A 16,131-nucleotide genomic window follows, 5' to 3' on the forward strand; every position below is an offset into this window, starting at 1 on the left:
CAGTCATAGAGGATAGATTAAAGAAGAAGACACAGTTGTCTTATCTAACGTAAGGGAGCTTTTTGTCCAATAGCAATGGTTACAAGTTACATTGATAGTCTGACATCATTATGCCTTAACTGCCAGGAATTAGAGATAACACATCTGTCTCCATTAGGATCATTTGCTCAACTGCCTGATTTTTTTTAATCCAAAGACCATGTGACAGAATCAAATCTGATGGATCAGGTAGAATTAAGTTTTTCATGGACCCATTATCTTAAAAGCCCACCACCAAAAGTCCCTTTGGGAAGGAAATCTGCAATTCTATCTTGGCTCCAGATTCACAGCAATGTGGCTCTTAACTGCTCTCTGAAAGTGCCCAGAGAGTCAGTCAGTTCAACACCAATGAGGGATGGGCAACACATATAGAAACACCACATCAGATACAAGAATGACAAAGAAAAAAAGTGTTTTTTCTTGAGTCAAAGTACTTTTTAACTTGGGTTTTGTACAGAACTTAATTCTGAGTGGTCTTGATTTCAGAACAACTGAACAGAATGTTAATGGACAAATGCTGGTCAGGAAGTGACACTTTTGACTTTTGATGTTTATTTCAGCTGTCTTCCTTCACCAATGGCTTTTAGTTTGAATTGTGCTTAGTTTGTGTTCAAAAGTTTATTTAGTATTTCATGTGTCAAAATGCTCATTTTATAACCCTCCTCCCATAAAGCCCATCACTATATTGTTCTTTTGAAAATTATATGAGTGCATAAATGTGATGAAATTTCAGAATATGCTTCCAAAAGACATTTCGAGGGTTTTATGCAGTGTAATGTCCCTTCCAAAGAGCCAAGAGGTTGCTCCACAGGTTTGTTGTAACCTCTCTGAACTGGTTGATCAGAAAATATCTCCAGTAGACAATTCAGAATCAAGTACCACACAAGTAAGGAACTCTTCCGACACTGATCTCCAGCATCTGCAGTACTCACTTTCTCCAAGTAAGGAACTCTTGCCTCACCATCACAGGGAAGCACAAAATACTGTGTAAAACAAGACTCTTCTTGTAAGTGAAAGAAAACTGGTTAAGTATCACACGATTGCAGTGTTCTGTTCTATGTGCCTTGCCATTATTTACTAACTGACAAGTATACACTACAAATAAAAACATAAGGTGCTTGAGAAACTCACCAGGTTTGGCAGTATCTGTTACTTAGAGAAACAGAGTTAATGTTTCAAGTCCATATGAATCATCTTCAGAGAGCATATAAACTCTTTTCTCCACAGATGTTGCTCGACCTGCTGATTTTCTCCAGTAATTTGTTTTATTTAAGATTTCTAGTATGCACACTATTTTGTTTTTATTTGAATACACCACTATTGGAGAAGCTTCAAATATATCCAGTTCATAAATTTATGGAGGATCTGTTTCTCTAATCATGCCCTACCCTATCTGGCAGATAAGGACTAATGGAGATAGTTACTCTTTGCTGAGTGTTTTCTTGAATTTGTGAGATGTTAGTAGGGGTTCTGAAGCATCACAAAGTTCTGACATTTTATGGAGATGACAGTACAGTATTTTGTTTTCTGTAAAAGCTGAGTTGAACATTTTTCCAAAGTTGACCACATTTCAGGATGTCCTTCATGTGTGGGCAAGATTCCATGGCTTGTTAATTTTGTGGAAATTAAACAAAAGAATAATTTGGTTTGAGCAACAACAGTGGTTTTGCATGCGACCCCTATGGGTGAAGGACACTTACTTGCTTCAGAATTGAAATGTACAGTGGCACTGTGAAGAGATTTTAGGGACCACCTGAGACCATAAAGTTCTGAAACAACGTGAGTGAACAGTGATGTCACTTTCATCGCTAGCTAACTGAGCCTTTTGAGATGTTAGTATTGTTTTATTTATTTTTATTTGATCTGTTTAACATTGACAGGTGCCAAAGGGTAATGCAAATGACCCACAACCCAGTGCTGAGCCAAAAAGACCTATAACCGAAGCCCAGAAGCAGCAGATTCCATACAAAACTGAAATCATTGGAGGGGTTGTAGTGCAGACACCTATCAGTCAGGTGAGAGCTATATTTACAGTCAGTACTTTCCTTCCTCTTTGAAATGTTGGAACCACTTTATGAAACGTATTCCAGCTGAGATTCAAGTCTTTTTAGCATGGAATTCATAGCCTGTAATATAGATAAAATAGTGCCGAGGCTTGCCTCAGTGTGAGACCAAGGAGGAGAGATTAGAACTGGCTTCGAAAAGGTATGTCAAAGAGATGGATTTCAATGAGGGCATCTAAGAAGGAGGAAGGGATGGAGAGTTTAAGGAGGCTATTTCACAAAATGGTGTATAGGGCAGCTATCCGAATTGGGCCACAGAGAAGGGAGAGGCCATTTGATGAAAGGGAATGTTTTCTGACTCAGATGTAAAGACCATGGAGATAGCTAAGTCATGATGGGATTTAAATTTTCAAAAGGGAAGTGCAGCCTGGCCAAATATAATGCTCTTTCTACTTTGTCCCCAAGTTATTTCTTAATATCTGCCCAATAAGACAATGAGCCCCATTGTACTTGAGTGTATTTTTCCCATTTCCCACATCATCTCTGAGCTCACGGTGAACTAACAGTGTAAGTTTACCACTTTTCCCCCTGTGGATGAAAATATGTTTTTGGTGCAAGTGTTCTTTGATCTTGCACAAGATCAAAAGAAACTGCTGGGTAAGATGGACCGGGGCACTCCATACTTTGAAATACTTACACTAAGTACCATTTTCCCATTACTGTCTGCTTGATGATCTGTATTGGCTCCCATTGAAACAGTGTCTTGATTTGAAATCTTTCCATCGCCTCATCCAGTTTCTATCTCTGTAATGTTTGTTCATCCTAAAATCCTCAGCAATCTTGGTGTTCTTCATATGTTGGCATCTTAAGCACCCCCAATTTAAACTGTGCCACCATTTGTGGCCATCCAGTTAGCTGCCCTAAGTGGGTGGAATACTCTTTAAACACCTCTCATTCTCGCTACCTCTCTTCCCTCCTTCACAGTGATCCTGAAAACCTATTTCTTTTACCAAGCTTTCGTTTATTACCCAAATCTCTCTCTCAGTGGTTCAGCAGCTACTTTTGCTGTGTGATGCCCCTGTGATGTGCTTTGGGATATTTTCATAGAATCCCTACAGTATAGAAACAGGCCATTTGGCCCAACAAGTCCACATCGACCCACCAAAGAGTAACCCATCCAGACCCATTATCCAACCCTGTTACTCTACATTTACCCCTGACTAATGCGCTTAATCCACACATGTCTGAACACTATGGGCAATTTAGCATTGGTGAAAGTGAGTATTGCAGATGCTGGAGATTAGATTCAAGAGTGTGGTGCTGGAAAAGCACAGCAGGTCAGGCAGCATCAAAGGAGCAGGAAAATCGACGTTTCGGGCAAAAGCCCTTCATCAACATTGCCAATTCCCCTAACCTGTAAGCTTTAGATTGTGGAAGGAAACTGGAGCAGCCGGAGGAAACCCACGCAGTCACAGGGAGAATGTGCAAACTCCACACAAACAATCGCCCATCGCTTGAATCAAACCCAGGTCCCTGGCACCGTGAGGCAGCAGTGCTAACCACTGAGCTACTGTGCTGCCGTTTATTGCATTAACAGTCCTATATTAATCAAAGTTGCTGTTACTGAAATGCAGTAACATCTGGCTTGCATTGTGTGAGATCTCAAAAGATCATCAGAGAAAGAGCTGTAACTTGGCTTTTAACAGTTTCAGACTTCAGTTCATCATCCTGCAGTATCAGATGACAGGAAGACACTGGGGATTCTAATATTTGACACTGAGTGTTCAGAACACGACAACAAGAAAACTGTCATTGAGAGTGTTTTTATACAGTGCTCGGCTTATTTACGATGAATTGAGAAAGCCATGGTGTGAAAACTTTGAACTGCAGTGTACTGTATTTTGAATGACACTAGCCAACGTTTAGATGGCAGTTCTTTGTTAATGCATCTTATGAAATAGGACAAAGTGAGGCAATTTTATTGTTCATGTTTTTACATTATTTGATGAGTTCGTGGAGCAACTGCAACAACAAGCTGTTTTGTGGATAAACTTGAACTTTGTGTTTATCCTCAAAGCCCCTCAGTGTGAAGGATGGTCATATAATTCAAAACTGTGATTGACATGAGGATTACAGAACCAAGGCGACTGAGTTGAGTTAAGATGTCAATCAATCATGGTTGAATTGAATGGCAGAAAAGGGCGAGAATGGCCTAATCGTGTTGCTATTGTTGTAATGAAATTAAGAGTTTAATGATCATGAATTCATTCTTGATTGTCAGAAAACCCATCTGGCTCACTAATGTCCTTTAGAGAAGGAAGCTACCATCCTTACCTAGTCTGGCCTCCAAGTGACTCCAGACCCACAGCAATGTGGTTGACTTCGAACTGCCATCTGGGCAATTTGGGATAAGCAATAAATGCTGGTCTAATCAATGATAGTCTTGTCCCATAAATTAACAAAGAAAATCTCTTCTTGCCAAGCAAAGCCAAACTGACTCGTTGACTAGTGCTTCTTTCTCAAGTAAAATGAATGCTAACCAGACAGAGACCTTTGGAAATATTGCAGTCGGGTATGCATTAAAATGTAAAAAATTGGTAAAATCCTTGTTCTGGACCTTTCTATCACTGTACAGAAAAGAAGTTCTCTTTTTTGTAAATGAAGGTTTCTTGTTGTGCTCTGTGCAGTCAGTGCCAAATATTAGAATCCCAGTGTCTTTTATGTATTTTATTTTGGAACATAGTCTGGGGCCAAAACTAGGGTCCCTAAAAATAATATTGTCACCAAGAAATCCAGTACAGTTTCAGAATAAATTTCTTTAGCTGGTGAGTGGTAAGAATGTGGAACTTGCTACGATTAAGATGAATTGAGGTGTAGAGCACAGATGCATTTGAAGGGGAAGGTGGATAAGTACATCAGGGAGAAAGGAATAGAAAGTTGTGGCAACAGCACTCGATGAAGGAAGGTAAGAGGAATGAGTGTAGACATCAGAGTCCAGTGGGGCCATATGACCTGTTTGAATTGCTGTGGGCTTCCTGTAATCCATTGTTCCAGTAAGCTATAGAAAACTATTCATGCATGAGATGCTGGGACACTAGATCTTTTCATCAGTCTAAATTCAGTGATGTAGATTGTCAGATTATTTGACCATCATGGAAACTTTCACTTGAACTTGGGCCCATAATTCTTCAGCCTTTAACCTGCCCTGATGGCAGCTAACCAGATGGAAATCAGTACAGTTGAGCTGCTTTAGATTGGCTGGCCAGGGACTTGGGGACTGGGGAGCTGCTCAGGAGGGAGAGGAGAGGTAGGGGAGCTGCTGCAGGTGAATGGATATGGGATTATTCAATAGTCTGTAGTAACAACTTAATGCTTGTTTTTGATTGTTGTTACTGAATTTCCATACCAAGACCCACTTGTAGCTGTCTGCAACAAGAGGTGCATGTCACCTGCAGTTTTGCAACTCAAATTGTTTATGTTTTGGATCAGTGGGTAAGTTTGGCACCAAACCTTCCTCTTTGGCCAAGTTGTTCCTCATTCTTCCCAATACATCCATTTTTGTCAGATTACACCCTATGTTATACGTTCTGTGAATATGTAAGGTTTTGGAGAAGATCTGGAGGTGACCACCGAGACAGGTAGCCAGCATGCTTCTGATCTGTAGGCTCCAGGTTTCAGGAACAACTATTGATACTGCTGAGTGATGAAAAAAAGAGAGGCCTCCTCAAGATTTTCTAGGAGCATTGTCATTGAAGATGGAGGTGTGAGGCAGAGAGGCAAACAAGATCAGAATATCAGAAGATGAAGGACCTGAGCTGGGAAAGGCTGGCATGAACAGTCAATAGGCAACTCCCTCCCAAGACAACAAGCAAAAGCATATTTTTTTAGGACTCTTGGAGGCCTGTATATGAGGAAGGAAACAGCATAGTGTGGTCATAGAGTGAACTCTGCCCTTGTGAGATCATAAAATTGAGGAACTAATCGTGTATGTCTGGGGAATCACCGTGAAAGGAGAAACACAGGATAGTCGAGTTTGAAATCACCAATGATAAGGAGTTGCTCACAGGCAAGGCAGATCAGGGGCAGTTCTGGCAAGGCAGCAACATCAAGTTACTTAAATCACCATTATTTGTAGATGATGGGTAATCTCAGTCCCTTGAATCTGAAGGAGGAATTACCCAGAGGAACTGTCCAATGTTTTCATTGAATTTGACTCCATAGGGGTTTGATTCTTGCCCCTTTCTTCCTCTTTCTGAGCATGCCAGGAATATTAAGTTTGGCTGTGCATTGACAGGTCTGATAGTTTCTGCTCCCCTTCCTGGGCTGAGTGGTTATATGGGAGATTTGGAAACTTTATAATTTTGTACTTTTGACCATTCCTCAAGAAACCTTTCCCCCATTTGGGGAAGAGAGAACAGCCAGTCCAGTCCTAACCAGCCCTTGCCCCACCCCCTTCTTTTTCAATGCATTATTCACACAAATTGAATAAATTGATGCCATCAGAAATTTCTCACAGGTACTAAAATAACTCCCAGTCAAACAAAAACTACAGCATAAATTTCACAAGTAACTTCCACACTAGAGAGACGTTGGGTGAGGAGCTGCAACCCTTTCATTTTGCTGCTTAGACTACTGATGTGGTTGAACTCAGATTGCCATCCTGTGACGTTGGTTAGTTGTGAAGGTGGTTGGCCGTTGCTGGTTAACTTCTGGTTCAGTTATCTCATCAGCCAAGTCAGTCACTTGTGGCCACCGCAGCACTGAAATTACTAATTTAGAAATTGCATTTGCATTAAACCTGACATCTGGGCCACTCTTCCTCATTTTTAGAAAAAAAACCTTTAACCGTTTGAGCACCAGAACACCTTCAACCGTTCTCAAAATGAAACACGTAAGGTTATTTGAACACAAGATGTCTGCAGGAATTGACTGAATGCCTTTACTACAGCAGCTCTCCATTCAACTAACACATGTACTGAAAGTCCAGAATATTTCATAGCAGTTTAAAATTCCTGGAATACTTAATTTGGAGGTGCCGGTGATTGACTAGGGTGGACAAAGTTAAAAATCACACAACATCAGATTATAGGAGAAAGTGAGGACTGCAGATGCTGGAGATCAGAGCTGAAAAATGTGTTGCTGGAAAAGCGCAGCAGGTCAGGCAGCATCCAAGGAGCAGGAGAATCGACATTTCGGGCATAACCTGAAGAAGGGCTTATGCCCGAAACGTCGATTTTCCTGCTCCTTGGATGCTGCCTGACCTGCTGCGCTTTTCCAGCAACACATTTTTCAACACCAGATTATAGTCCAACAGGTTTATTTAGAAGCATTAGCTTTCAGAGCGCTGCTCCTTCATCAGGTGGTTGTGGAAGTCAAGACTATGCTCACAGAATTTATTTCCAAACGATTCCAGTGTCATGGAAATGTGATACAGTAAACAATCTCAGATTAAAATTTTCATGTTTTATAATAAGATATGCTGGTTTCTGTTCTTTGATATGTAAATCCCAGAATTTCTTTTAAATTATATTCTCAAAATAGCTCAGCTTTTTAAACAATAGCTGTAAGGTCTGTCGGTATCCCAATGCTATGTCAGTCTGACAAACCCTCTATATAATTTTACAGAGTTTTACATTGATTCATGCAGTTTTTGAGCAAAACAAAAAGTGATTCTGCAGAAACAAAATTCACCCCATAAGCTTATATGTGTGCACATGTCAGAGCAATAGATAGGGCGTGCCTATGTGTCTGTGTGCATGTGGATGTGAGTGAGTGTGTGTTTGTGTAAGCTTGGTTAAGAGTTAAAAATCACACAACACCAGGTTATAGTCCAACAGGTTTAATTGGAAGCACACTAGCTTTTGGAGCGACGCTCCTTCATCAGGTGATTGACAATCATCTGATGAAGGAGCGTTGCTCCGAAAGCTAGTGTGCTTCCAATTAAACCTGTTGGACTATAACCTGGTGTTGTGTGATTTTTAACTTTGCACACCCCAGTCCAACACCGGCATCTCCAAATCTTGGTCAAGTGAGAGTGTGTGTGTGTGTGTGTCGGTCGGTCGTGCAGTGGGGTCATCTGTAGTGTATGAAATAGATCACGTTGGTCATGTCACATGAGTACTAACTGCATACATGGTACATGTACATGACACTGGAGTCCTTTGGCTATAAATTCTGTGAGCATGATCTTAAGCTGCACACCAATCCGATGGAGCAGCAGCAGTCCGAAAGCTAGTGCTTCCAAATACACCTGTTGGACTATAACCTGGTGTTGTGTGATTTTTAACTTAAGTAAGATGCACAGGCTGATTGTATAGACTGTTAGAGGTTAGTGCCCCTTTCACTGTCCAAAGGTCTGAGGTTGTGGAAGACGACTTTTTGTATATGTTTTCAATTCACCCACAGACTATGAGTGCAATAATAAAACTCCCCAAATGCTACGAGCAGCTTAATTAATACAACAGTAAATCTGAGCTGCAGAAATAAACAACTACATTTTAAATTCTGGATTTAAATTACACTTCAGTAGTTTCTGCCTGCTTTGCCTCCTCAGCCCTGTCTTGCCTGTTTATGTACTTGTCTTTCCTGCTTTCATAGAATTGTACAGCACAGAGGAGCCATTTGGACCATCAGGCCTCTGCTAGCTCCTGGAATAATGTGTCTGATTATTCTTAGTTTTCAGCCATTTCTATACAGGCCGACATTTTTTTTTCCCTTTTGAGTATTTATCCAATTCTATTTTTTAAATGACAATTGAAGTTTCTTCCTTTTGTAACAAGTGATGTGAGTAAGCAAAAATCTTAACCTTCCCTTTTTCTGTCCAGAATAGCTTCCAAGCTCCATTTCCTAGCCCCTGGGGACATTTGAAAAGTTTTATAAAGTGTTTTCGTTTTACTGTTTTTCATTTTGCAAATAGTACAATTCCCAAAAGAAATAGCTATCATTTTGAAAACAATCCTAGTGTTCGCTTTATCAATTACTCAGAACTTGGTAGCACAGAGACTTGCAAACAAAAAATTATATTCATTTGTAGGTCATGGTTAATTGTTTGACTAATGCATTTAATACAATAGTACCTTTTGCCCTCTGGAATTAATGATACATTCCAAGAGCACACATTATGAAATTGTCAACTCCGTTTTATGGAACGGAATAATTAGATACCTTGCTGCAAAAGCCTGACATGACAAAGGGAGAGTGAAACATCTGTCCTGCTGTTCCATAAGTGAGACATTGAGAAGAATGTGCATTCATGTTGCAATTATTGAACATTCCAGAAGCACTTTCCAGTCATTGAATTCCTTCTGAACAGGAGTTGGTTGATCAATAAATGCTGGGCAAGTGGAAAGGAGAAGTGATGGGGGCAAAATAAATGCTGGGGTGTGATGGTGGGCAGGGTTTTCACTGGCCCTTTCTGAGACCCAGGATTTGCACTGGCTTTTGGCCACCTCTCTGTTGCTGCATAAGATATTTTGTATTCATCTGACAGGTGGATCCACAGTTTAATGTCTCATCCAAAGGATGGAGCCTTTGATAGGCAGAGCAACACTCCTACTTGGAATGTCAGTCTGAATATCATGATTAAGACTCGAGTGGGCCTTACCCCATGAAATAACTGCACAGAGGCTGATATCCCTGCACCAAATAAGCCCTTATTTATTTGTGCACAGTACACTGGCTCCCAATATCAAGGGTCCCCAGTACAATATGAAACGGTTTCTGATTTCCTCAGCTAATTGAACACCAGCAGGAGTCTCTATTAGCAAGATGAAACCAAGAAAGTTCTCTCACTCTACGCACCTTAGAGACACTTGCAGAAAGACTGAGTTATGTGAATAAATCCAATAAAGCTAATTTCTTTACCATCATTTAACAAATGGGAACTTCTTAAAGCTAAACTCAGATCAAAATAATTAATCATTTCAACCAAGAGTACAGAATAGAATGAAGTGGAAATTTTCTAGTTTTCTTTCAATCACAACCTCACCAATGGTGAGAATTATCTTTGCCTTATTTGGCCAGTCACAAAGTTCAGTTGCTTAACTCAATTCTGATCTGAACATAACAGAAACCACATCAGTTTTCAAACAATGGGAACTGTGCTGAAAGGTACAAAAGCGTTGCATCAGGTTTTTCTTTCTCTCTTCACTTTGTTCTAGGACACTCTTTCATACCAACATCTGCTCCACAGCATTTAAAACCCAGCAGGAAACCACGTTCAGTGAGAGCACAGGCCAGAAAATCAGCACTGCACATTTTTAGCCAGATCACTTCAAATTTGGTTTGCCTGTCAGGAGCATGTGATGTAAATTTATCCCCTTGAGAACTGAGGCATGGATCTGATACTGGCTCCCAAGACCATGGCTTGAATACAATGGTCCCTACTGTCAATGAAGAGGCTTTTGATGTTATTTTTGCCGAAGTTCAGTTCAGGGTATGGGCTATTTGTCTATTATGTCTATATATATAATATATATTTTGTACTGTCCATATCCTAAACTGAACTTCTGCACAAATAACAACAAAACCTCCTCAGTTATTTTGACAGTATACATATATATTGACATAGATATACATACACGTATGAGTGAAGATACACATTGATGCAGATACCTAAAAATACTGTCCAATGCTCTGTTATAAGCTTCTTAAACAGAATCTGCTGGTCAGACTCACTTGGGAAATGTTTTTAGTGTTGTGAAGTCCATCTTCTTGCTGAGGAGAAATGGAAGGAACTTGCCAAAAATGCTAGTTCTTGTCCATTTCGGTCCAAATACCTATTTAATTTCGTGATCAATGCTAATAATTTTCAGCCAATCTCTCTAGCATTGAAAATAATTTATTGTCTATATAGAGTCTCATTCCTTCATATTTTAATCATTGGTGGTTATTTTGAAAACGCTCATGTTTAAAACATTTTTTGGTAAATCAGCTTTTGTCTCTGGCTCTTCCTCTGTCTTCATCCAAACCTTCTCTCCCCAGTTTTACTTCACTTTTGCATTGGATTTGACATTAAATTTATGCAATCACATTTATGTTTTTCTCAGCCTAAGAATATAATGATCCTGCAATCCAAATCTGAGAAACATCATTGTGAGCTGTCTTTGCTCAAGTCTCAGATGCTCATTTCCATGCACAGTAAGATTATCAGCTTGCACTTTCAGCAGTGTGCTGCATTTATATACTGAATAGCTGAACCTGCCAGAGCAGATATATTAGATTCATTGGACTCTTCCTATGATCAGACACACACCAGTGAGAAGTGATATTGCAGAGATTAAACTGTGGAAAGTTTTGGGTGCAGCTGGTCTTGTACTTTGCCTCTGTAAGGTCCATTTCCGGTAAGAGGAGTTCGCTTTGGGTGAGCTGGATTCAGAATCACACCTTCCAACTTTTAGAAGAAATGAAAATAGAATGCAGGAAGAGGTTTTTCTCACACACTGCAACTTGCTGATCCCCTAACCCTGCCAGCCCCTTACAACCTCCACCAACGCAGCATATATGCACGTACGCTAATGATAGTAGACAGGATAGCATCACCAAATGAGACTCATCCTGCTATCAAGATCCAAACACCTGTTGGAATCATGAGATACTGATCAGAGATGGGAGCGTCCAGCACGCACCACCTAGTCCTGCAGACCACGGCTGCTGAAACTAGATGGAGCAACTGGGTTATTGCCCACTCTGGGTTCAACACAGGTCCTTTCCAGGCCAAAGCAACCCATTTAATCAACTCCATCTCTGCTTAGTCCCTACATGATTAACGTAGCTTAGCTGCAGCTTATATAATCTCCAGGATGCATTGCAGCAACTATTAAAGGCTGCTTTGGCAGCATTTTTCCAAACCTGTGACCTCTACTACCTCGAGGGACAAGAATAGCAGATACATGGGAACACCACCCCCTGAAAGTTCCCCTCCAAGCAGCTCAGAATCCTGACTTGGAAATATAATCCTGCTATTTCACTGTCACTGGATCAGAATATGACAGTATGCTATTAAGTCAGACCCTGGTGACATGTAGTACAATACTCAAGAGGGCAATTCACCACTACTTGCCCCCAGGCAACTTAGGGTGGGCCTTGCTGTTGACGTCCAAGTGAATAAATAAAATGAACGAAGCATTGGAAAGTCAAACCTGGGATCTTCTAGCTTCTGTAGCTTACTAACAAAACACAGCTGTGCATTTGCGAATAAGAGAAGCAGAGTGGAGCAGAGGCCAGATGTCAGGAGAGTCTAATGGTGTATTCCATGTGCACTTGTGCGTTGCAGTGAGCCTTATGGTGCTCTGACTTCATGCTGTTTCTACTTTGGGATTTGATTGAGAGAGAGTTAATGCCACCACCAAAACAACTGTTGGCTTCAGCAGTGGGGGTGCGGGGTGAAGCACAGCTGTATGGGCCAGCAATATAAAAACCACAATGCCTTCCTGGACAGGTGGAATGAGAAACAATGCATCATTTGCTTAGTTGGAGGTTGTACTGTACTAGAGAGTACCACTTGAGACTACCGAGAAAGATTTGTCTATCTCTCCTTTTGTGACCTTCACATGTCCTTATAGCACAGCCACATTCATAACACGGCAGCAAACTTGTAAACTTTCACAAAGAGACATTGTATTTTAATGATGTTGAAATATTGACCAGGACATGACAAATAGGTTCCTTGGTCTTCTTTGACACCTTATGGGATCTTTTACATTCACCTGATAGGGCTTGGCAGGCTTGGTCAAACCTTTGAATTGCAACACATCATCTCCCACACTGAAGTCCTCCCTCAGTTCCACACTCAAATGTCAGCCCTTGGTTTTCATGCTTAAGTCCTGAATTGTGACCCTGAACATAACCTTCTAACTCCGGGTCATCAAGCTGCCTGAAGAGTGTGTCAGTGGCTGTGTTTCAGGCATCTGCTGGCACCACACTGATTTGCACCTATACATCTGGGGTGCTTCTGACATTTCCTGCTCTGTTGGTGTAGAAATGCAGTCGCCCTCTGATGCTTCCTGCTGGTGATATCGCTGAAACCAGAAGCAATACTGTGGAGAGAACACAGCACATCGCAGGCTGTCACACCCAGATTGGTTTTTTTGAGTTTAATTGCAATGCCACATATGGGGGTTACCACCTGCTATAGTGGTCACAATCTGAAAAACCAGTGGGATGTCTGGAAACTGTAGACAGTGAAAGTTTCACAAAGGTACAAATTAGCTTAGTTTATTTGAGACCCAACTGATTATCAGTATGACATGGACAGATGCACAGGCAGTTTTGAGTCATGCTGAGGAAATAATTTTTAAAATTCATTTTCGGGATATGGGCATCACTGCCTGGACCTACATTTATTGCCCATAGGACAGATAAGACTGTACATTGCTATGGGTCTGGAGTCATATGTAGACCAACCCAGGTAAATTCGGCAGATTTTCTTCCCTGAAGAACATTAGTGAACCAGATGGGGTTTTCATGACATTTGGCAGTGGTTTCATGATCATTCTTAGACTGTTATTTCCAGGTTATTATTGAATTCAAATTCCATTATCCATCATGATAGGATTCAAACCCATGTCCCCAGAATATTACCTGGGTGTCTGGATTGATAATGTATTGATAATACCATAAGGCCATTGTCTATCCTATTTTAGATTTAGAACTCAGATTGTGGACTGATCTGAAGAGAATTGAGGGATTGGAGCAACGGAACATTATAATGTAGAAGAGATGGATTCAGTTCTTTGTTAAATGCATTTAATACACTTTCCAAACTCTTAGAAAAACCTCAAATGGTATCCTAACACAATACCAACTGTTGGCAAAAAGGTTTAGGGGCCATGGGACTGTGAAGGGAAAGGAAACAAAAATGACATGACTAGATTGGAGCCAGCCTGCCGAGTTGGAGGATCATGAGCGACTGATTCCCGGTGAACATCCTGTCATTACAGATGATTACCACTGTTGCATACCATTCTATCTGCAAGCATCATAGTATTTGGAAGGCAGTCTCACAGGCTTTAATGATCTTCGCTTGTTTTTTAGCAGATAATTTACCTTCTCAAGATGTTCTCCAGCTGAACCACACTTGAAGAAAACAGTTTCTCACCATAGCTCCAAGCCAGCTTTGCCAAGGTCTGCAAAAATGCTTGCAATGGCTTTGGTCATTGTGGCCAACCTGGCTGTTGGTCCTCCTGGCCTGCCCTCTCTCATGTACTGACTGCCATTGCTAATATGGGGTCCTGTCTAAGTTGCTGGAAGAAGGCCCCCTCAATCATGAATGTATGGAAGAAAAGAACTTCTGTTCATATACTGCCTTTAACAGTTATAAATTGTCTGGGAAAGCTTCACAGCCACTGAATTAATTTTTACAGTGTCATTACAGTGGGTAAATGGAGCAGACAATTTGCAAAGTACAAGGTTCCACAATATTTGATTTGTGATTGATTAATATGTTTTGCTGGTGTTGGTGACAACATCCAAAGAACTCTGTACTCTTGTTCACATACTCCATCTCCACTAGGATGAACAGAATAAATCTTAACATGTTAGCAACACTCTACATGGGAAATAGGGGCAGGAATAGATCATATGGTGAACTGATCCTGCTCTGCCATTCAATACATGACAACTGATCTACTTTAACTGTCTGGATTTGTGTGACTCCAACAACACTAAAGAAACTTGACATCATTCAGGGCAAAGCATCATGCTTGGTTGGTGACCCATTTGTCTCCTTCAATATTCACTCCCTTCACAATGAACATTGAGTGGCAACAATGTGTATTATCCACCAGATGTAATGCAGTAACTCACCGAGGCTCCTTCACATCACTTTCCAAAGCTGTCATCTCTGAGAAGGAGAAGAGGAGCAAAAATGTAAGAACATCACGAACTGCAAATTACTTCCAAGTCACGTACCATCCTGACTTCCAACTATATTGCTGTTCTGTCATAGTTGCTGGTTCAAAATCCTGTAACTCTCATCCTGACAGCACTGTGAGTGTGTCTATATCACGTGAACTGTAGGAGTACAACAAGGGTGGCTCATCACCATCTTCTTCAGGGCAACTAGGTATAAACAACAAATGTTGGCCCAGTCAACAGTGCCCACATGCTATGAAAAAAATTAGTAAATGAATGTCGCTTTCCTGCCCATTCTCCATATTTCTTGAATCCTTCAAAGACTAAAATTCTGTCTATCCAAGCCTTAAGTATATTCAATGATGCAGCATCCTTTATCCTCTTGAGTTGAGAATTTCAAAGATTCACAGCCCTTTAATAAAGTAATTTCTCCTCATCAGTCCTACATGATAAGCCCTTCATCCTAAGACTCTGTCACTGTGTTTTAGATTGCCAGGCAAATGGAAACAATCCCATAAAACCTATTTTCCAAAACCCTTTTGGAATCTTGTATGTTGTAATAAGGTTGCCTTTCATTTTTTTTTAGTCTCTAGAGCATATCGACCTAGTTTATTCAATCTCTCTTTTTCGCTTCACAGTCAACTGAGAAACACAACTGAAAGGGTAATTCCTTTGTGCTGCTTCACACTTGTAATCCTGTGCCTCAACAACAAAATGAACTCTCCTTATTCAGGGAGATGTTGATGACAATTGAAGGGAGAGTATTGAGCTCAGCCTCTATCCCAGCCAACGTTCAACCAAAACAATATGAATTCCTGTGACTATTGATGCATTCTGTGGGTAGTTTATGACAAGGAACTCACTGTCTTCTTTGTTTTGGTCTAAAGGTGAATGGGGGCGAGAATCAAGAGGCTGCTGAATTGGCTACACATGGCGTCTTGAAACGTTCCTTAAGCCACATTCCAGTGTCTGGAAACAAGCAAACATTAGGACCTCAGGTTTTGAAGAGTGGGTTCTGTGTGAAACAGGGCATTGTGGTGAGTGCGGTCATCAGGGAAATTTTAACAGTTGTTTCTGAGGACGAGCCGCAATCCACTGACTCAAACTGGATTGCTGTCAGTTCACACTTTTGGCTGAGATTTGCCCAAATTTAAATAATTTGGCAAAGCATGCTTAAAGAGTCCCGGTGCTTTAAATGTTGGAATCATGTATTATGGGACCCACAGGCATAAAATAC

General features: G+C 40.8%; 1 protein-coding gene across 1 annotated transcript in view; it reads left to right on the plus strand.

The window, feature by feature from the left end:
- LOC122543126 (pleckstrin homology domain-containing family A member 2-like) overlaps positions 1-16,131 on the plus strand; it is a 106,498-nt gene that overhangs the window by 62,078 nt on the left and 28,289 nt on the right. The window contains exons 6-7 of the mRNA XM_043681467.1: positions 1,920-2,054; positions 15,782-15,931. Of these exons, the coding sequence (XP_043537402.1) occupies positions 1,920-2,054; positions 15,782-15,931 (285 nt within the window). The remainder of the gene's footprint in view (positions 1-1,919; positions 2,055-15,781; positions 15,932-16,131) is intronic.

The sequence above is a fragment of the Chiloscyllium plagiosum genome, chromosome 42 (assembly GCF_004010195.1).
Source record: "Chiloscyllium plagiosum isolate BGI_BamShark_2017 chromosome 42, ASM401019v2, whole genome shotgun sequence".
NCBI lineage: Eukaryota > Metazoa > Chordata > Chondrichthyes > Orectolobiformes > Hemiscylliidae > Chiloscyllium > Chiloscyllium plagiosum.